The sequence below is a fragment of the Charadrius vociferus genome, unplaced genomic scaffold (genome assembly GCF_000708025.1).
Source record: "Charadrius vociferus isolate BGI_N301 unplaced genomic scaffold, ASM70802v2 scaffold88, whole genome shotgun sequence".
Taxonomy (NCBI): Eukaryota; Metazoa; Chordata; class Aves; order Charadriiformes; family Charadriidae; genus Charadrius; species Charadrius vociferus.
In genome coordinates this window covers 3,620,103-3,641,989 of record NW_009649619.1, presented here as the reverse complement: position 1 = coordinate 3,641,989, position 21,887 = coordinate 3,620,103, and the positions used below count along the sequence as shown (strand labels likewise).

Below are 21,887 nucleotides of genomic sequence, written 5' to 3'. Positions count from 1 at the left end.
ACCTGTAATTACTCGGGCTCCTGGAAAGCTCGTTTGCCAAGCATTGCTGTGGGGGAGAAAGAATTCTATCCAAACAAAAGTTAATGACTGTATTTTCAGATAAAATTTTGGGACATAATCATAGTTGGTGCAGAACAATGGGAACTGTTTTTTTGAGGTCTGCTGCTTGCATTGTTAATGTGCTGGTGTTGTTAATTTATGTGGGATTAGGATTGGACACCCATTTATTTGAGAAAAGATTTTCCATCTTTGCCTCTTTCACCATTTGAAATACATAAATGTTTTCTTCAGCTGATAACAAAGATATTGCTACTGATAACAATTTTTGCAATCACACAATGAACCGGATTAAGAAAAGTGCCCTAGCTCAATCTTCCTCTGTTATTTTTTCAGGTGGATGGATTTCCTAATCTGTGTTCATTTATGATACCAAAATCTTTGTTCTAGCATAGTCCCAGGGTGTTAGAGGGATAGAAATGAGCAGCTGAAGAATAGAAGGTGAAGAGCTATTAGTAAATCATGTAATGAAATAGAAGTAGCTCTGTAAATCGTTCTTATTGTACACATTTAAAAACTTCTATGTAGCAGTTGGAATACAGTCTTTCAATTTAGTTTCCTCCAAAAGGAATCTTTGCATGTTCCACTGCACAAACAAAACACATTAAATGGGAACAGCTGGAAACTTAAAAGTACATTCCTCACCTGAACCAGCTCACTAATATAATGCATCTGCATTCATCAGCAGCAGGAACTGCTAATCTCTGTAGATATTTTGCAGTGGCTGTGGAGGAAAATATGTGGAAATACCTAATATCTGTACATTCATCTTCAAATAAAATTGCAACAAGTCTCTTTTACACTACAACAATCAAGGAGAGACTTGAAACTGTTCTGCTGTTAGAGGGTCAAGGCCCACTTTGTTGTAAAAGTTAGAAGGTGAGACTGGAAATAGTGAATTGGTTTTACCAATCCTTTGAAAAGTCAGTTAACGATTAGAAGTGTTGCTGAGCAAGTTAATAAGGTACTGTGGACTTGCAAAACGGTTAGGGTGAGCCTTTTTTAAGCGCTGCTCTATTTTGAGAGTAAGCTAATGAACTGCTGGAGTGTCTGTGTGGTGAAGAGCCTAAGCTGCAGAATTGCTGAAATTCCATTGAGCATTGTGCAGGTTGTTATGATAACATTAGGTCTTCACCTATAAAAATATCTGGGCTTGGTCAGTTTTATGATCTCAACTCTATCACATTGCTTTTCTGCAGGTTGCACTTTTCTTTCTCTCTCTTCTCTCTCTCTTTTTTTTTTTTTTTGGTGGGGAGGGTTAATAATGATTTTTCAACTGAGAAATAATGAAAAGCGTATTTATTTTTAACTCTCCAGTTTTTGAACATGTTAGATTTATCCCAGCTCATCAATAAATTACTTAATCAGAAATGCCTGCATAGAAAAAGCAGCAGGGCTTTCTCATTAGTTGTGTGTAAAATTATTTTAATGCCTTTAAGTGATCATTGTATAATAATAGCTATGCTAGGAAGAAATACTTTTTAAGAATAGTTTTCCCCCCACTGTTAAAATTTATTGTCTATAATATCATTGCTCTTAGTCTTCCACCTACATGCTTTTTTTTATTTTATTTTTTTGCTCTCCTGACAATTTGCCTTCATTTTGTGGGGGAGCAGAAGTTGTTCCCTTTTCAATTTAATGCTATTTGATGACTTGCAATTGTGGTGTGACTAAGACTATTGTCATACCTACAAATGCATTGCTGCTCCCAGAGAAAGCAGAGTTGAGTCCTAAACTTTAACATCTCCGTAAACAAATGTTATTCCATTCTCTCCCATCCCTGTTATCACCTTTAAAAATAGAAAGCCTGGCAATGTATGCTAATATAAATATTTTTAATTGTACTTGGGGTAAGTAGGACCCTCTTAAGATCTCACCATGGAAGCTGTAGCGCCTAGAAGAAAAACATGCAATGTACTCATAACTGTACCAAGCCCTTACGTTGCAGTTAAAGTAAGAATACAGGAGGCTTCTGAATGGATTAAAGGATTCAACACTTATGGATGAGCAAATACGCGTCTAAAGTTAATAAACCCTTTTATCAAAACAATGACACTTGTTGTACAAAATATTTCTCCCTCTCCAGTCAGTTCTTCTGTTTGTGTCGTTATATGCTATATGTAGAAATCATGTTTGTGACATGGTGCTTAATGCCTGCTTTTACATGCAATGTTGGTCTTTCCAGAAACTTTACTCCTACATAGGTACTGCACACAATACCACTGAACTTTTGGAGCTTGTGTAAAGCGAGTAGGAGGATTTCTCTAGAGACTCAAACTGGCTCTGCTGAACGTGGAAAGCTCAATAGTACAATCCAGTGACACACAAAAGCTATTAGAATCTTAATTTTTGTTACAAAATGTACAAATCAACTTTTTCAAAAAGCACATTGATAATAGACAATCTACCTGGGATGAATAGTTTAAATCTCTCTTTCCCAAAAGAAAGAAATGGGACACCTGTCACTTCGGAGTTATGCTTACATAGCATCTTCTAGCAAATAAAAGGATTTTTATTTTGTCATTAATATGTGTATGCCTTTGCTCCTAAGAGTGTCTGAAAGTCTAGAAAGCTTGTTTCATAGTGAAAACAAAATCTGTATAAAAAGCTGTGGACTGTTCCCTGAAAATTTTGGATTTGTTGGATTTTGATAAACTCACAGATATTTGCTGATGGAAGGGACTCTTCCTGCAAAAATTCCCATGTATCACTGTATCAGAATTACCACCATACACTTGCAAAAGGGACTGGAGGTATTATATAGGACATGACTCTACAAGAAATACCTCCTAGTGAGATTTTTGCACAAAGTGTGTCCTGCTGTATCGGCTTTGGTCAATATCCCTGTGTAGGCATGCCCTTAAGCTTTCATTTTCCTACTTGTTCCTTGACTATTTATTGCTTGAACAAATATGCCTGTTTTATTTACTTTGTATGTGTGTGCATTCTTGTTGCTTGTTTCCTACCTAATCTTATAAAATCTTCAGATTTCTACATTGTAAAATTTTCTTTATACTAGCAAATGAGCTATTGCTGAGAATCTGCAAGAAAATTATATTCTATAGCTAGTATGTTTAATTCGTGAACTCCTTAAAGCAAGTTCGTTCCATCTTCTAACATAAATTAACTGCTTCACTTTGACAGGCTATTATTTCTGATGCTTCAGTCATGCTTTGTTTATTTTTTTTTTTTAATAGCCCCAAAAGACCAGATGATTACAATACAGCCCTACCATAGTTTTGAACTCTGTAGCAAGACCTCTCCTGGCTTCATAAGAAGCTGTAACAGCTTCTCTTTCTGACTGTATCCTAGCGAAGGTAAATATTGGAGGAATAGAGAACAAGACTGATGAAAGCTGAGGAGCAGGGACACAGAATTCCCTTAGAATGGTGGTTTGAGAATCCCATTCCATTGGCCAGAGCCAAAAGACACCAGGGCTTCAAAGCAGTCTGCAAATAGAGTTTTTGCAGGTGGGTTGTCTTTAGCAGCTGGACGCTTGGTTTTTAAGAAGCCAAATGATGATTTTTCTCTTTGAGTGAATTCTAGCTTTATTATACAGAAGGTACGGAAATCCAGGGGACAGATAACACATTTTGGGGGCCTTAAATGAAAGTTGAGGATGAAAAATGAATATTTAAAAATTACTGGCTTCCAGCAAGCTGATTTTCTTTGTGGATGTTTATGGTAATAATTAAGGTGATATATGTCCTTTCTGTGCACCGCCCTAATTTCCTTTGGGACAGGGTTTTTGAGCTGTTAACTGGCTGTTTCTTTTTCAAGCTAATCCAGTACTGTGTTAGATAGTTACAGTTTAATATAAACTCTAGTTTCCCTAATGAAAGTTGTGGCACAGAGTGCATATGTTACTCTGAACTTAATGATAGTAGAACAGTTAGACTCAATCTGCAAGTACTACTTGGGCACTTTTATTATCTTAGGTATGGGATAAGCTTTACATGTTGTGCTTCAGAGGTGTGTTTTTGTGGAAATGTCTAGACATAAAAGGTAAAATAAAAATCCAGCTTCAAGTTCATCATAATGAAAGTCACGGAAGAGGCTTTTTCAAATAGAGTAACTAATCCTGTATCTGTCTTTTCTGTGTCCTGTCCGTCTCCATCTCCACATTTATTTGTTCAGCTCTCCTTGTGAAGCATGGTGGGAGGGGTGGAGTTGAGCAGCGAACAGGTTATTTATACTAGTATCCTCTCAAAGTACAAGCAAGTCATTTTCTTTGTAACTTAGACTGTGCTTCCTTTCAGATTCAATTACAGTAAGGCCTTCTTGCTTAAGCAGTAAAGTGATGTATGCCTGAAGCTTCAAGTAAGTACAGCACTGTGCAGTGTGACAAAGATCAGTTCAGACATCAGTACACTTGATGGTATATGGAGAATTTGTTCACGTGTGGGAGAAGATCTAATGTCAAAGAAGACATTCTTCCCTCCCTGCTCGCACCCCGGTGATTAGCTGGTGGAAGGACCTGTGGATGAAAGCTTGTTCCATACTGCTCTTCATCAAACATGTAAATTACTCTTGTCAATTAATAACATGAAGCTGAGGGAAATGCTTGACATCCTGAGACTTATAAGTACAAAACACACTTTACATTAAGTGGAGAGCTTACTGGATAAAGCTAATGAAAATATGAAGTGCAGCTTTTTCTTCTCTCCTACCTGAACTAATGCTGGAGTTAGTTTGTGAACTCTGTGTGAAGGATCTCAGAAGTTGCTGACAATGCTCAGTATTAATATTGAAGAACCTGAATGGTGACAAACTTTTTCAGGTTCAAGATTCTTGTTATCTCTTTCACTACAATCCTTTACACTATTGTTTACAGCATGCCTGATAGAGCCAGGGAGCTTCTGCTAAATGCAATGCTAGGGTTGCCCTTAGTGGATTTTGTTTATATTTTACTGAGATGTTAAAGATGTTCAGTGGCAGCTGTTTCCTTCTCAGAATATTCTTCTTTAGCACCTTGCAACCTACAGATTTCATTGCACAGTGGTGAGATCTTTGTATTTCTTAGTGCTTTCTCAGTTTTTCCTTCTACCCTTGGTTTGTCCAGTTGCTTTTTAAACACATGTAAATATTTGGCATTGGCCAAATGTTTTTAACCTGTTGATGACCTTTAGTTCTTGGATTTGGTAGGACATGGAATAGTCTCTCTGTTTACCTTCTTCACTTTGCCAGTTCTTCATATGTCTAGTATCATTCTCCTCAGTTTCTTCCCCAGATTAAAAAGCTCTGATAATAGTGTCTTACTAGCACTGAGCTGGGGGTGGGTGGGGTGGTTTTTTGTTGTTTGGTTTGGGTTTTTTTTATAGAACAGTGTGTTACAAACGCCAAGGTTTTATTCTGAATGGTAATTGTTATTTCAGAGCTTATCACTGTGTGTACAATGATAAGGTGTCGTCTTGATCTGCATTTAGTGCATTTCATCTGGCCTTTTGTCACTTAATCAGTGATGAAATCCTTTTGCAGGTTTTCTTTGGGCTTGGTTTTGTTTGTTTTTTTCAGTCATCACTTCTGAGGTGTTTTTTTCGGCCTGAGTAACACAGAATCATCAACAGACTGTCACCTCCATGTTAGTGTCCCCCCCCCTTTTTTTTTTCTTCATTCACAGATAAATGCATTGAACAATGTAGGCCATATTGTGTATCCCTATGTGTCTGTCTAAACTGATAATCTTTTCCCTGGGAGAATGAGAGCTGTGTATTTCTGTTCTTTGGTTTTTATTTCTTAGTCTCTTACTCACCCTGTGTAACAGCCTATATTCCAATTTGTTTAGAGGACTTCTGTGAGAAGCCTTAGTACCTTTGGAGATAGAAATATGAGCTGGATCTGCCTGTTTTCCAACATTTGACTCCTTCACGGATGTCTTATGTCAAGGCTTTCTACACAAGATCTGTTGATTTTACCCAGTCTTATCTTTTTTGTCCCCTCCATCGGCTTAGGATTTTTCTTTCTTTCACATATTTGCCTTGTATGGATATCGGATTTAGTGGTCCTTGTTATCGTAGCTCTCTCTAGTATCATACTTGCTGTTTTCCATTTCTCAATTTTAAGTGAGAGGCTACATTCTGCCATATATAGTTCAATAGAACACTTGGATAAACAATTAAGAAAAACTACAGTCTTAAACACAATTAAAAGAAAACATAGCTGCTTTGTTTAAGTTTGAGATTCCTGCACAGGAGCTTCTCAGGGCTATTCCCTGGCAGGTTTAAAAAAAAAACAAAAACAAAAACCAGCAATCAAACGTCTTTTACTAAATCTTTTACTGCAGCTTTTTTTTTTCTTTTTTTTTTTCCCCCAGATATGCAGTTGCCCTTGAATTGTCTGTACCTGCTAAGCTTGCTGCTCCTTGTGTGCTCAAAAAAGGCATAAAACGTTTGTAACAGATTCCGCATTGAGTTGTTTTACAGGCCTTTTTCTCTTGATCTGTCACAGTATATGTTTTTAGGTCATTGTTTTTTCTACCTTTCTTTGTTTTGGCATGACCTTAGTTTTAGAGTGATGCATTTCTTATTTCTAAGAACTTCTTTCTCCTCTTTTTCAATCTGGCTTTGCTTTTAAATACTACTATAGCAGATTTTTTGCTTCTGACATTCCTATCTGGGTACTAAGTCTAACTTGCTGTTACAAGAGTGGCTCACTAACCTCTTACACTAGGCACTCTGCGTTGCTCCATTAGAAGCAAAAATTGTTTTCTGTCTTTTGGTTTCTCTGACTAGTTACATCACAAAGTTATTTATTAAATGTATCTAAAACCTTACCATGATTATCATTCTTGAATGTGATACTTTCTGGGAGGTAGTTGAGGTCATTATTGCTGTTTTCTGGCCTTCTTGCTGCTCTGCTCTTTCTCAGTGCGTCTTCATTGTGTTTATCAAACAAAAGAGAAAGGAAACTGCATTTAAAATCCTGTACTTAAACAAAGTTAGAATTTGCAGGATCATTTGGGAAGTTGATTAACTTGTCGTTGCTTGGTGCACTTTGCTGGGCCACCTTGATAACAATTTTCATCTGTGGCATCTGGCAAATCTGCTCATGAAATGGTAAAAATGTTATGTACTTTTCTAGGCGCGTATTCAGTTAGCTTGGAAGTGTGTTGCCACTGGCTGGGACTGAACGTAGCAGATATATTGTGCCTTCACTTAACTCTTCCTGACTATTTTCAGTCACTTCAGGAACACTTGCTGTACTAATAAAATGAGAAGGCCAATCCAGAAATCTTGTTTCGTATCTTGTCATCTCAGATCCTCTGTTCTCCCCAACACATGGGTTTTTTCCTCCTCCTCCTGCACCTCCCTGTCGCTTTTTTTTCTGAGCCCAAATGAAGGCTTGTAGTCGTGATCATATAACGTGTGTATGCCATACAGGTTTCCTTCATACACTTCGTGTGGGTGTTGCTTAATGCAGTAATCTTTTGTTCAGCAAAGTTTCCATGCAGCTTTAATATTCACTTGTAAAACCTGTAATTTCTTTTAATCTTAGATATTTCAAATGAATACTCTGTCTTTATTATTGCTTCCTGTCTGAGAAACTGCTTTCAGTTTTCCTTTTATCCTGTTCTCATTAGGTTTCCACTGTTAAAAGCACTTGCAAGTGCCCAGCTTGTGTTTGCGTAAAAATTGATCTATTGTGCGTGACACTGTAACTGCCTTGTGGCTGGCTCCCAATAACTGTATGAACAATTAAGATCTTACGATCAAAAGGCATGAGAGATTGTGATCCTTTAAAATACCGATTTTTGGCTTTGGTATTCCTTGTTCATGGTCTTTCTCCTTTTGTTTTATCTGTGGAATTGAGGTGCTGTAGCTGTGACCTAAGAAGAAAGAGCCGTGTGTACCTGGCCCGGGGGGGGGGGGGATAATAGCAGGCAGGGTGCTAAAACTCTCTTCTTCTGGGTAGATCCACTCTGCTGAGAGCTTTAATGTGTTTGTGTTGATAGAAAGTAAATAAACAACCATTGTTATTATTCAGTATGTGCTCTATTGACTCCCTGCATGAAATAACTTTAATGGATTTTTTTTTTTTTTTAAGGCAGTGATTCCTAGCAGTTAGAAGAGCACTTAAAAAATTGAGGTCGTTTTCTGGAGTGGTTGTGTGTGTATGATCCACTCTGTGTGTGTACTTATAACTAAAAATTTTTCCTTATGTGTAAGGACTATTATTTATGTGCCTTTAAATACTTAAGAATTCATGAACAGAACTCACACAGTGTATTTTAATATTTTTCTTAAACGTTTGCCTAAAGTGTTTGCAAAATATTTTGCTAAATTTGTCATCAGACACTTCGTGACAAGCCAACCTGATTACAATGATGTATTCATGATGTGTTTTGGCTGTTTATGTGAAGGATATTAGAAAGACTGGGAATCTATTGCATCCATCATTGATTTGTGCTAGAATACCGAGAAGAAAATTTTATGACAACCCCAGCGTACTCTGTTTACAAAAATCTTATGCATTGAGAAGATTTCTTATCTAGATTATGTAAGTCCATTCTTCAAAACCATGTATTTTGTATTTGAGGAGTCTATTGGTTTTTAACCCTTGATGTAGTCCAAAGATGAGGCTTATACTTGTTAATTGATTAATGATGGCATCTTCCTTTTGTGACTTAGATGTTGAGCACTGATATCTTGCAGTCTCACTTGGACTAAACACTACTATGGATTAGCTGCCTTTTTATCAATTTAATTGCTAAATTTCAGAGGTAAGGGACAATAATTGCATCCTAACATAGTATTGCGTAGTATTCTTTTAAGAACTGAAATGTTTCCTTTTGCAACAATTCCTTTTTCTGGTCAAAACCTAACAAAAACAGTAAAAATGCCTGCCTATGCTGAAATGAATGCTAAATTTCCACTTAAGCCTATAGCAGCAAAGCTGGACTCAAAGTTGGAATCTTACTTTATATAGTCAATGTGCAAAGTAATGTGTAAAGTTTCAGAAAGTAAATAGTAGTCTTTAGTTTTCCCCAGCCTGTCTACAGCCTACCTATATAAACAGCTATGTTTAGACTTCCATATTGTGAGTATTCTTCTGGAGTTGTAAAACATGCTTTTTACTAGTAAACAGAAATGACTAGTAATGTTTTGATAGCATCTTTGAAGTCTATCAGCTAATAATACGCAGCTTTAGCTTACTCTTGAAATGCTGTGTATGACTGTGAAATGCATACAAGCCTTTATCAGTTTCATTGTATTGAGTCTTTTTTTTTTAATAAGTGCTTTAATAAAGTAGATTTTAAGTGACAGCTTTAACCTGCTAAATGAAAAGCCTGAATTTCAAAAGTGGATATTTCTGTAGCCCTTCAGAGGTCTAGATGCTTTATGTAGTATGAGGACATAAATGCAGCAGACTCAGAAATACATCTGCTTCATCCTTTGCAGATCACATCTTTTTTTGTTTCCCACTTCTTTTTTTTTTTTTTTATGGAACAGAGAAAACTAAAGGATACAGTATCATTTTGTATCTTAAGCTTAAGACTTCATCACACAGAATAATAAAAATAAATCATGAAAATTTTATTAATAATGTCATTGTTCCAGTATCCACTGAATAGTTTGTGTTGAGTGAACTGTCTCTGTGAAGGCAGAATTAACTTGTTTTGTAGAATAGGAACTGAACCACAGAATAGCCTGATGATGAACTGAGGTTTACACCGGGTCTTGGTGGCCAGGTAGGAGCTACAGCCAACCATGAAGTACTCACCACCTTCCATGTCCCTGTCCTGCTTTAATTTCTTTGTTATACGTATGCTATGTGACATCTAAAACTTGAGTGCTTTCACTTGCCTGCTTTCATTTGAATGACTGCAGTGCTTGTGAACCTTGAATAACTGATAGACTTCATTGGCTTATGTAAATGCACCTGACACACAACAGCTGGTAAAGTCTATTTTAATTGTCATAAAAGATATATGAAGTATTGCAGGATGAATGTACCTCTCTTCTGGAAATTTTTATATTCAAGACAGTAAAATTTGACATTAAATAGACATGAGTTTTTAGCAAAGCTGGAAAATAAAAGCTTCTACTGACAGCATTTCCATTGCAGTACTCTTATGTGGGAGGAATACACATCAAGACGTTTTCTGACTAAAAACACGCTTAAGAACAAGGGTGATAAGTTATAGATCACCGCTTTTTATGGTATTTTTGTTGGGTGAATTTACTCTTGCGTAGTATTTGTTCTAGTGTTGAGCTGAATTGAAAGTAAGTGTGTTGTCCATCCTTGTTCCAAAACACACTTTTACTGTGTTTTGGACCTTTTACCTTTAGAGACTGACCTACATACTTTATGAGAAAGTAAATTGATATGGCAGCCATGAAATCTGAGTCGTTCATGCTTTGTCCTTTTATTTATCCTCTTGCTTATCCTTTAAGCAAAGGAAAATGTTGCTAGTTATGGGAACACTATGATACTAAGCTATTCTAAATTTGATCTCAAAAACACACCACAACCTGCTCTTCCGCCCTTGCCCTACAACTACAGAACCAACCCACAGACAAAATTTTAATTAACTATCTTTTATTTATATTCATAGGTCACATGTGAGAGTACAGAGAAGTGATAACTAGGCAGGAGGGATTGGGCAGTAGGCTGAAAACAACAGCAGGGAGGGTTTCTTTCTCCTGGCAGTCAGCTCTGTTAGAGCAAACATTTCAACAAGTTTGCCTGCAGTACCAGCACATTTTATTTTCTTTTTGCAGTGAAGGTGGTAGTTGGAACATAAAGCTACACAGTCTTAGTTTTGCTTGCTTCTTTTTTTTTTTTTTACCATCTTTGCAAAGAACATTATTTACATGTTAATCTGCAATGTTAATTACAATAAAGTAACTATATCCTGGTGGTGAGGAAGCAACAGGAATGCTTTACAGCTTTCTGTTGTAATAAGTGTTCTTATCTAACAGACATCCATCTGAGCAAGAGATGGAAGGGGTCAGAGCCATGCCATACTCCTGTGTGTGGAAGTGGAGCAGGAGAGAAAGGAGGCAGCTTTGCCTGTATAAACTGCCAGAGAACCACCCGTCTTATTAGGGCTTACATCAGTTTAGCAGACTTCTTTCTATAGTTTGCTTTTTTTGTGTATGTATAAATTCCACTTAATTACTGTATGGTAACTTCTGAAGGGTGCCTCCTGTATTGGTTCATACAGAGTATAAGCAAAATATTTGTGGTTGCCTCTTCTCAACATGTGGAAAGCCCTGAACAGAAAAAAAAATCCATAGCCAAGACTGTTGCTGCAGAAATTTTGATGCAAATTAAGTTAATGAATGTGAAAGCACAGGATGAAACACAAAAGTATTTCCTTGCCCAACTTTTTTCATTTGGGTGGGGTAGACGGATGAATATAATGTTCCTTTCAAACAACATGCTCTTTCCTGTAACTTCATGTTTATTGTAAGCAGAAAGCCCCTGAGTGATGTCTGTTGGTGTGAGTGGTGCCATCTGGAAAACAGGCTTCTGACTTGTTTAGAGTTCAATCCTGTTGGCTATATATCAGAGCAAGGAGATTAAGTGGTTAATTTTGCTGGGATGCTGTTTGCCTATTTTACAATAATATTTTTACAGCTTTCTGAAAAGACCAAGTACTAAATGAAAATTATTTTTCATTACGTGCCTTGTTTAGCCAGACAACATGTTACAATCTGGCATTAGTATTTTTCCAAGTGGAGCTTGGCAGACAAAACTATGGCACGGTGGCGGAGAAAACTTACTTCATGGCTTGCTCTTGTTAAAATACATCCATTTTAATGAAAGCATTGGCTTGTAGCCTGTTCTTGTTTGGAAATAGTCCCAGTACCAGGGATGTTAAAGACTGTAAGTAGCCCTGTTCTTCGGGAGATTATTTGGAATTGGGTTTATTTCTTCCTTCCTCCCACCACTCGAAAAAGAGCTGATACTAAATAGCACCTCAGCTAGCAGGGCTGCTTACCAGCTTCTTGTGTTATTGCTGCCCAAATTAGGGAGAGGCTGAAATCTGTAACTTGGAGCAGATGCCAGGAAGCTTCTCTCAGACGGTTTCCTACGTTTTGAAACTTTGCTTCCTAACTGTGCTCTCTCACACTGTCTGTGCCCTCAGTACGTAGCTACCCAGCGTCACGGTGTGTTCGGTCACCTTGTGGGGTAATGTGATACATAGGGGTCAAGTTTTGGTGCCTGCTGTTGAGTTTAGATCTTTCTAACTACAATTTTAGGTTGGCTGGTAAAGCTGTTACGCTGAATCAGTGGTCTGTTCTCCTTACACTTACCCATTGTAGTGTTGATTTTTCTCTTTAAAATTCTTCTCATAAAAATCTTCTCATAAAAAGTAGCAGTTCTGGCCTCTGTCAGCTTTTCCATTAAACTTATTCTTCATTCATCAAGTAGCACGCAGCATGACATTTACAAACACTGGAGGTCAGATAAAGCTCTTAAGATATTTTTTTTTTTCTTTACAATTGACTGGTGGAGCAATATGATGGTTTTGAAGAAAAAAAAATTGTTTAAGCCTGCATGTGTACAGTAGATAGAAAGGAGGAAAAAATAAGGTGTGAGTGTGTAGCTGGACACAAAATAGGTTTATAATGGTGTAATCATTGTTTCTTTCTGTGTACTCTAGAAACTGAGGAGCTGAGCTTTCAAATATACTGGAGGTGTTTTAAAGGCTGGTTAACTTTACAAAGTCTTGAAAAGGCTTCACTACTAAATAAAGAGGCTGCCAGGTGAAAGACTGAAGTGCTATCAAGAGTAAGAATAGTCATAGTACAAAATCTGGTCCATACTGTGTGTTCCACATGTGCTCATATTTATTGTAATGAAGGCTCTTCTATTAATAAACGAATCCTTTGGAAGTAAATGGGAAACTGTAAACTCTGTGTTTCATCCTGGGGCAGGTACCAGATAACAAGTCATGGTAACCATGCTGAAGTACAACACTGAGATGAGTGTAAATATTGTAATGAGTTAATTTCCACTGTGCTTGCAAAACACTCATGTTGGGTTTTTTAGATATGAACCTTTAATTCTTCAACCACATATAGCAATAATTTATAAAATGCTTTCAAGCATTGCTAGTAAACAATTTTCTTTATCAAATTAATTTATAGAGGGCATAAAGGAAGAACCGGACGTGCTCTTTGAGGAACTGCTTGAGAGAGCCAAAGCTGGAGAACCAAAAGCACAAACAGAGGTAATTTTATATGCTCTTTGTCCAGTCTTGTTTGCTTTTAATTCCAAAAATAGCACTGCCTGCTGTAGAACTTATCTCTTCTTCAGTTGAACTGTACTTGTTTTGATCTTAAACTATTCAAAGAAAGGTGATGCCAGATGGCTTCTCCGCCTTGAGAAATGCTGCTTGCTTGGGAGTGTTACTGGCTTCAGGTCCAACTCTTGAGTGAGCCTTTAGGACACATATGAAAACAAGGAGGGTAGGCAGAGAGCACGGAGAAGGTACAGAACTGCTTTTGCGTTTTTTTTAGGAGCGTTTGCCAAAGAGTTACTTGTGGCGGTGTGCAGATAGGGACTATGAAATGCTCTTGGTTCAGCACTGCATTGTATACAAAGCTACCAGGACTTTTAGGCTGGACTTTGTGGAAGAAACTGCCATTGAGGTCTTTAGCAGGAACGGAGGTTGGTTGATGTTTTGCTTTTATAGCATTTCTCTGTTGAATTGACACACTTTAGAAAAGAAGTCCCTCCCTCTCTATTGAAATTAGCTATGTTTAGTTGCGTAACGGCAGATATAGTTGAGTTAATAATGGCAGTTCTGTCCCTGTATGTGTTAGCACTTTAAGTGTCCCTTAGGTTTTAGAAAAATTGTACCAGCTTTCTGCTGCATTCCATTGTCTAATGTATTGGTCTAGTATAAATACCTTAAAATTGTTTAGAAGAGGTTTAATTCATGTTTAGCTTGGCTAGTGTTTTACTTGCGCATTCTTTTCCAGCTTCAGCTTTGATGGCAAAAGGGAGTGGTTATGATCTTCTACATGTTTGTTGGTGGTTTGGGGTTTTCCCCAAGGATCACCACTCTCTTTGCAAATAAATGTAAAAGGTGGGGATGAAAAAGTAATCCTTTTAAAGCTGGTTAAAAAAAAAAAAATGAATATGACAATGCCAGGCTCACTCCCCACTCTGTTCCAACTGGTTTGAGGGGCAGGCTGTCCTTGGAGTTGTAACCCAAGACAGTAACAAATTCCTCACCTTTGAAACAGCCGGTGGCTTTGCGGAGGATGAAGCTTCGGCCTTGAGGGGCTGTAAAATCCACATTTTGGCTCTATTCCTCCACACAAAAGAAAGCAAACCCCATAAATACTCTTTCCAGATATAACTTCCAGTTGACTAAGAAATACCTTATGTAATCTAAGCCTATGATGTGTGCATGTATGTATATAAATAATATTTTTTTTTTATCCTTCTCAATTCATTCCACCTTCACTCCCTTCCTTTAGCTGTTTAACTGTGTACACTTTCTATTCCCACACAATAATAGGATTCTTGTTGTAAAGAGAGCCAGCATACAATTTTGCTTCAGCATGCACTCGGGATGAATTGACTGCCTGAAAAGGAAACTCAAATACTGTTGTTTCTCTTTATGCAATCAAATTCCTTGTGGCCTCTGGAGAGGGGGTTAACTTTTAGTTTTAAAACCCTAAAAAAATGTATTTGTTCTCTGTTGTTGAATATGTCCCTTTAGAATCAGTTAAAAAAAACAAAATTATTTCTTCCCTTTGTAGGAGTACAAATGAGAAGCTGAGATGGCACTGTTGTGCTGTTTGCTAATACTTACGAAGTCAAACACAAGAAATCACTCGGTTCACTGGCTTGTAGTTATTACTATGAGTTTATTCAAAAATAACCCTGCAATGACTATGGAAATAAATGCACTCTGAGTGGCTGTCAACCTGTATTACTGTAGCTTTGTGTAGTTTCTTTATTGAGAAATAACTGTACAGCAATTATGTAAATGAGAAACCCACAGCTGGAATTCTGTAATGGAGAAAAAGCAGCTCCGTGTCTTTAACCGGAGGATTTCTGCAAGGGGACTGCTTGAGATAACCCCAAAGGCCACAGGTGAAGGCAACCTTTGGAGAAGTACAGTATGAAGATCTGTGTTAAGCCGTTACCAGCTATGACTTCATTTCACAGTTGTAGCTCATGGGAAGGAGAGAATCTCTCATTGCTTAAATGACAAATCTGAGGTTAACACCTTTTCCCATCAGTTCTTCCTCCTTTGGCTGCTGCGGGCCAGAGCTTTGCAGCCATCTTCAGGTGGTTCTGTGTAGGAGCTTTGCTGGGACAGTGAAAGGTGGCTGTTGGGTGGCGCTTATTCAGAGAGCTGGTAGACCTTCCTGTAGTATTTCGTGGAAAGTATTGATGTTTGTTATGGGAGTCAGAAGTGGGTTTTTTGCTACTAAAATTTTTAACATGCACAAAAGCTTGTAATTTTATAATCAAAAGAAAGGAAAAAATATTTTCTGGTTGTTCAGATTTTGGGGGTGGGTTCTATAGGTTTTTTTGGAGGGGTTATATGATTAAATCTTAATGCTGAACTTCAAAAAAAAAAAAAAATCCGCCCCAAAAAACACTAAACCTCCCCCTCGCCCCCCAAAAAACCCCAAACAACAAAAAAAAACCCAAGCAAATGCCAAACAATTAAAAAAAACCAAACAAACACAGGCAAGCCAAAAATATCACTTCTATCGTAAAACAGGTATCATGCTATCATTTTGCTTGTGCAATAGCCTTGTGCAATATCATTAATTCCAAAATCTGCTAGTTTATATTGCAATATGAGTTTCTATGTCCAAGAGATCCTTATAAACTTAAGTGCCACTGCTCTTGAAGCTTTGTTCAAAATCTCAATGACTATAAATATAAACATGCTCAAGAAACAGCTGTTCTTGTCAGAGGATGTTATTTACCATGTAACTTGTTCAAGCAATTCCTTTCTGAAATAAATAGCTGAAGGTACATCTGCAGTTTGGTGATAAATTAACAGGAAATTTCCGAAATCTATCTTTTTTTTTTTTCTTTTTCTTTTTTTCCCCCACCTCATATGCTCTCTTCTTGGTCTGCCACTGTATCTGTGCACTGCCTGTTGAACTCTGGCATGACTTTATAATCAATGTTTAGTTCTGACTTTTGGATTACTTAATCCATTTTTTTTTCTTATTTCTGTGTCTTTTTGGATAGTTTCAGTGTATGTGCTGTGGGTTTAGTAACTACATAGAAGCTGTTGGAGCACTCAGGTGCATGAAACCAGTTGAAAGACTGGAGACCTAACCTTTACAGGAAGAAAAAGATCTTTTTGATTGTATCAGTGTGTTTAATCTACATGGGAATAATGTGAATTATTAATCCTTTGAAGTAATTTCTTTAGTCACCTTTAGTGGTAGTACCAAAGGCAAAGTTTTGGAGAAACTGTCAAACAAGGTTTTTTTTCAGCAGATGATACTGTGGACTTATGAAGCTGTACTCTTAAGGTAATGCATTAATTACTCGTAGAATGTAACTGAACAGTAGGGAGAGAGGGAGTGCAGTGAGCCAAGCAAAAGCATTTCCCAGATTCTCCAGGCATGCAGATAAAACATCCAATAGTTTTGGCCACTTTCTGCTGTTTAATGTTTTGTTGCCTTGTGGTATGATAAGCAGAAGTGTTTCGTGCTATTGCATAAATATATTTACTAGCGTATTATCATATATTTCAGCTTTATAGAAGGAAGAAAGAAGGTGGTGTTTTTTCTTATCTGTAAAACAGTAGTATGGGCAACTGCTTGATAATTTCTGTAATCCTGAATAGGAGGATTTTTGCAGGCTTTCACTGAATTTGCTTCATGCTTAAGCAGTATTAGTTTTGTTCCATTCACTAATTAATCATGAGTTTGCCTTGACCTTCAGTGGCTAAACTGCTATGAGTCAGGGATTTCACTGCTGAAGCCTCCTTCCACATCAAGGCCCTCTGTCAATGACTTCATCTGAATGTCACTGGCACCAGGTTATTACACTTAATTTTCTTGTTTCTAAAATGAGGCTAGCAGTGTTGTCTGACCATTGTTATAGGAGGAAAATAATTCAAGAAAACTTTTAACTCCGGGAGCTTTACCTGATCCTGCTAGATGCCTGAAGCCCAATGGCAACTAACTCACTGACCTGGCCAAATGTGTTGCAATTCCTTCTCGCTTCCAGTTCTGGAAATTGATCTTTCCCTGCAGAAGATTGACTTACAGCTGTGTTCTTTAGTGCTAGGCGCAAATCTTTTGACCTTTTGTTTAGACAGAATTTATTCTAGCTAAGTTGCAGGGGGTGGGAGGACAGAGGCAGAGTGAGTGAGTATATTTCAGTAATTGAAGGAATTCTGTTCCTCCTTATTCCAGGTGGGGAAACACTTCTTAAGATTAGCAGAAGAGGAGGATGAAGAACTTAACAATTGTAGTGCGGTTGATTGGTTCATCCTTGCTGCTAAGCAAGGTCGAAGAGAAGCTGTCAAACTGCTGCGTAGATGCCTGGCAGACAGAAGAGGTATGGGTTCTCTGAGGCTTCTCACTTGCGCATCCCACTTTATCTGAAATAATACTACATTCATTGCACCAGTGAAAAAGGGGTTAAAATACGATGGGAATGTTCATGGCAAAATTATATGAGTAGTTGCTGACAGCCCATTCAAACAGGTAATTTAAAAAGCATTAATTACTGATACTGCTCATAACAGCATTTATATATATTATTTGCTTGATTTCTTTCATGAAACTCATGCTGTTCTTCCCTTCCCCACCTTTTATTGAAGCTTTGACCGTGAAGGTCATACATAACCACACACCACCTACATATCTGCTGCTGTTTCATCCTTTTGCCCCTCTACAATCTCTCTCTTAATTGGTCTCTTTCGCTGTCGTCTTCTCCCACTTCAATTCACATCTTCCTTCGTGCTACTTCCCACGCTTGGAATAGTCTCCTCTCGTCTGCCAACTATCTGAACTCTTACAGAAAAAAAAAATAAAAAAACATTTCATTAAATTCTTGCTGCCTTTTACATGCCACATGCATATCCGCAGCACATTTTGCCTGAACTGCTGAACTTCAAAAGTTGAAGCAACGCAAAAGGATAATGTGTCTTGCACAGTCTTTGAATTACAGTTTAAATTTAAGCAATGTGATTAGATTTTGATAAACAGAAGGGCATTTGAGTAATTTACTTAGGTGGTCAAGACGGGAATGAAACTTAAGAAGTTTCAGACTAAACTGAGAGAAGAAAAAATTGTGGGCAAATCTGTCATTTCTGCATGGGTGTGGGATAATAGTATCTAATGTATCTCTCTTTTCTTGAGGCATCACTTCTGAGAACGAGCAAGAAGTGAAAAAATTATCATCTGAGACTGATTTGGAGAGAGCTGTGAGGAAGGCTGCCTTAGTCATGTATTGGAAATTAAACCCAAAAAAGAAGAAGCAATTAGCGGTTTCTGAACTGCTGGAAAATGTTGGGCAAGTTGACAGTGAAGGTTTGTTTATGAACTGATTTATGGTATTGATAAAATACATACAGGCAGAATACAGCTAGGAACTTAAAGGGCTTTATAAACAATCAGGCTTGCAATAAAAATAAATGTTTCATCTACTTAAGAAAAAGTAACAGTGTTGATGACTCTAACTCTCTTTTAATAACTATGTTCTCTGAACTATGTTCATAAAGGCCCGCCAACTCTTGCTGTAGGTTGTGTTTCAGTTAAGCGCTTATACGAGTGTCTAAATATTAAAAGTACCTTCATTTGACACTCGCTGTCCTTGGAAAATAAATATTTTATGGCTTTGACTTTTTTCCTTAACAGTCATCCTGATGATATCTCACTAGATATTTCAATTTACAAACCCAGTCTTCAAAACACCTGTCTCAATCTGCCATTACAGCGATATATGTTAGCTATGTCACGCTGTTTCCTTTTCTAATACAGTAAGAGGAATACAGATAGCTATATAGCCACATCTTACCTGTTTATATGTATATTTTGTCCTTTCCTGACTTTGAAGAAATACCGTTCTCCAGATATTGCAGCTTAAAGAACATTCCAGTTATTGTTTGATGACTTTAATTGACTGCTTTGACTTTCCGTAAACTTCTGTTGTTGAACCAGATGGTGAGAAGCAACCTGGCCCAGTTCCAAAGTCGGTGCAGAAGCAGAGAAGAATGCTGGAGAGATTAGTGAACAGTGAATGTGAGTGCGTGCTGCTGTTTTCAATCTTTGCCTGTGGTTTTGGTTTCTGTTTTGTTTTGCTAAGCCATTTTGTGTTGCCAGTCTGGATTGCTATAAACTAATAGTGTCGATTTATTATATGTGCAAGGTAAATAACTGATCTGCATGCGAACTCACTGAAGACATCACCATTACAGTCAACTTGTCAGTGATTAATATACTAACAGGACTTTGCATGTCACTTTGCATGTCACTTGTTATATTTATATTCTTGCCCTTTCAGCACTTGCCAGTCTATTCAGCAAAAAAACATTTTGCACTTTCAATAAGCTTTTTTAGTTCTAAACTATAGTAAGCTTTCTGATTACAATAAGGGAATTAATTATGCAACCATTTAATGCAGACAGATCCCTCATTTTATTTGCCTTGCTTCTGTTTGCCATTCCCTTATAATTAATGTTTGTCTTTTCGTATTTGTTCAAGCACTGATATAGGAAAGATGCACCGAGATATTTCTTTCATAACTTAGGGGCAGCTTGGTTGTGGGGAGAATTAAACTGCTCAACACACACAGGGTCAGACTTGTAGCCCTAAATCTCTGACTTTTGTAAGGTACGGTGGGCGTGGGGGTTGGAATTGAAATAAAGTTCTCCCTAGCCTTGCGTACCTAAAAGACGCTGATACGCTGCTGGGCCTTGAGAAGGAAAGTCAAATTGTTAAATTAAGAAAATGAATTATGAACAATGCAGCATGTGTAGATTTTCAAGAATGTTATCTAACATAAGGTTTGATTAATCATTGTTGGGAAAATCGCACTATCTTGAAATGCAGTAGGTCATACGAAGTAATTCATGTGCAATTTAGATCGGTTCTTGAAGAGCACTTTGAAATGTCACAAGCATTTTACTTACTAATAAATTTGTAGTCGAGAATACGTGTAACTAAAGCATCATATGTGGATTAGTGAGCCAAATCTGTGGGTTTGCAGGTTTAAACTCCTTGAAAGATTAGATTTCCATTAGGTCAGTTTGGCCTTTATCTTCAGGATTGTGTTCGTTACGCGGGTGACTTCTGAAAATAACATTCCTATGAAGAGTGGAGTATTTCAGTTTTACATTAACTTTCACAGAAGTAAAAGAGGAGGAGGGACATGTGCCTGTGTATAGGAGTTAGGGAGTAGGTGATGGGAGAAACAGTATGTTGGAGACTAAGCTTCTGGTCCTTTCAAAACTTCTGTGCGAGTAGATCAGCTGTTCTTGTGACTCATTTGCTGCTTCTGGAAAGCTGGAAATAGTCATTCAAGGATAAGACTGTTGTGTTTCGTGGTCTGGTCATCAAAGCGTAAGGCAGTTGTATCTGGCTTCATTGCAGTTGTGTTGCATTGGCGCTTAATGGATGACACTAGTGTTCTTTCCATCCTTTAGCTGAACTGGCACGTGCTGATAGAGCGTGAGTGCAAAGCAAGTCATTTTGTTCTCGATTCTTCAGTAATTCAAAGGGTGTCAGAAAAGGAACTGGCAATTTTTTTTTTTTTTTGAAGGCTTAAATGGCAGATAAAATAACAGGAGAGTAAATGAACCTACATGTAAGCGTAGGCAGAAATTGATGTGCATATTTTTCTTTTTCTGCGGTGGATGGGGGAGGCAGGGGAATTTGTCATAACCAAATTGAAGAAAAAAAAAATCTATGAATAATAAAGTAGAATCTACAACATAGGCTTTTTATATCAATTTAAGAGACACTTGGGTGACAAAATACTAATAACATTTAAAAACGAAAAGTTTTCATCAAACACTTAAAGTAGGAGTTAAGCTGTTACCTCTTCTCTAGAGAGATTTTATCTTCTCATGGATGAACAAGACAGCTGTTACTCTCCAGCATATACTTCTCTGATCCACTGAGTTTCTCCATTTATCTTGCCAGCGGGAGATTCTTCCTCCAGTTTTAATACATTGCCAATACTTGGAAGGTAATTTTAAAGCCAGATATGCATTTGCAGATATCTGATCTGGGCTATCCTTAATGAAGGTATAAACAGAAGATTAGAGCTGACATAGTCAATGGACAGTTGTTGCGTGCCTGAGGGTATGCATGTCATTACACTTGATAGGCCATCTATACATAGTAAGTTCACAACTCCTTCCCTCTCTGGATGTCCCATGGTCCTGTAAAAGTGCCTTTAAGGATTTTTTTGAGGTTCTAACCATGTCTGCTTGCTGATTTCACACCAAAAAGTCTGTCTTACCACTGTATATTTTGTCACAATAGGAGAGTAAATTTAGATGGCACATTTGGTATTAGGCTTAATCTCAACTCCACCAAGACAGCTAAGGAGTCTCACTGATTTCTTTGTGTAAACGATGTTGCCTTGCAGTCTGTGAATGATAAGAATAGTATATCAATAGGAAAAGGAAAGGAAAAGGAAGACTAGGGAAAATGTAGGCCCACTGATGAATGAGATGGGTGCTCTTGTGGTGGAAGACACAGAGAAGGCAGAGTTACTGAATGCCTTCTTTTCTTCGGTCTTCACTGCTAAAGCTGTCCCTCATGAATCCCATACCCTGGAGGCAAGGGGGAAGGTCTGGAGGGAGGAATATTTCCCCTCAGTTGAGGAGGACCAGGTCAGAGACCACTTGGCCAAGCTGGACATCC

At 37.7% G+C, this 21,887-nt stretch overlaps 1 protein-coding gene across 1 annotated transcript in view; it reads left to right on the top strand.

Annotated features, from left to right (window-relative positions):
* Nucleotides 1-21,887, top strand: part of WFS1 (Wolfram syndrome 1 (wolframin)) — a 36,366-nt gene that overhangs the window by 7,958 nt on the left and 6,521 nt on the right. Inside the window, exons 2-5 of the mRNA XM_009890535.1 lie at nucleotides 13,158-13,240; nucleotides 17,424-17,568; nucleotides 18,375-18,545; nucleotides 19,176-19,256. Coding sequence (XP_009888837.1) covers nucleotides 13,158-13,240; nucleotides 17,424-17,568; nucleotides 18,375-18,545; nucleotides 19,176-19,256 — 480 coding nt within the window. The remainder of the gene's footprint in view (nucleotides 1-13,157; nucleotides 13,241-17,423; nucleotides 17,569-18,374; nucleotides 18,546-19,175; nucleotides 19,257-21,887) is intronic.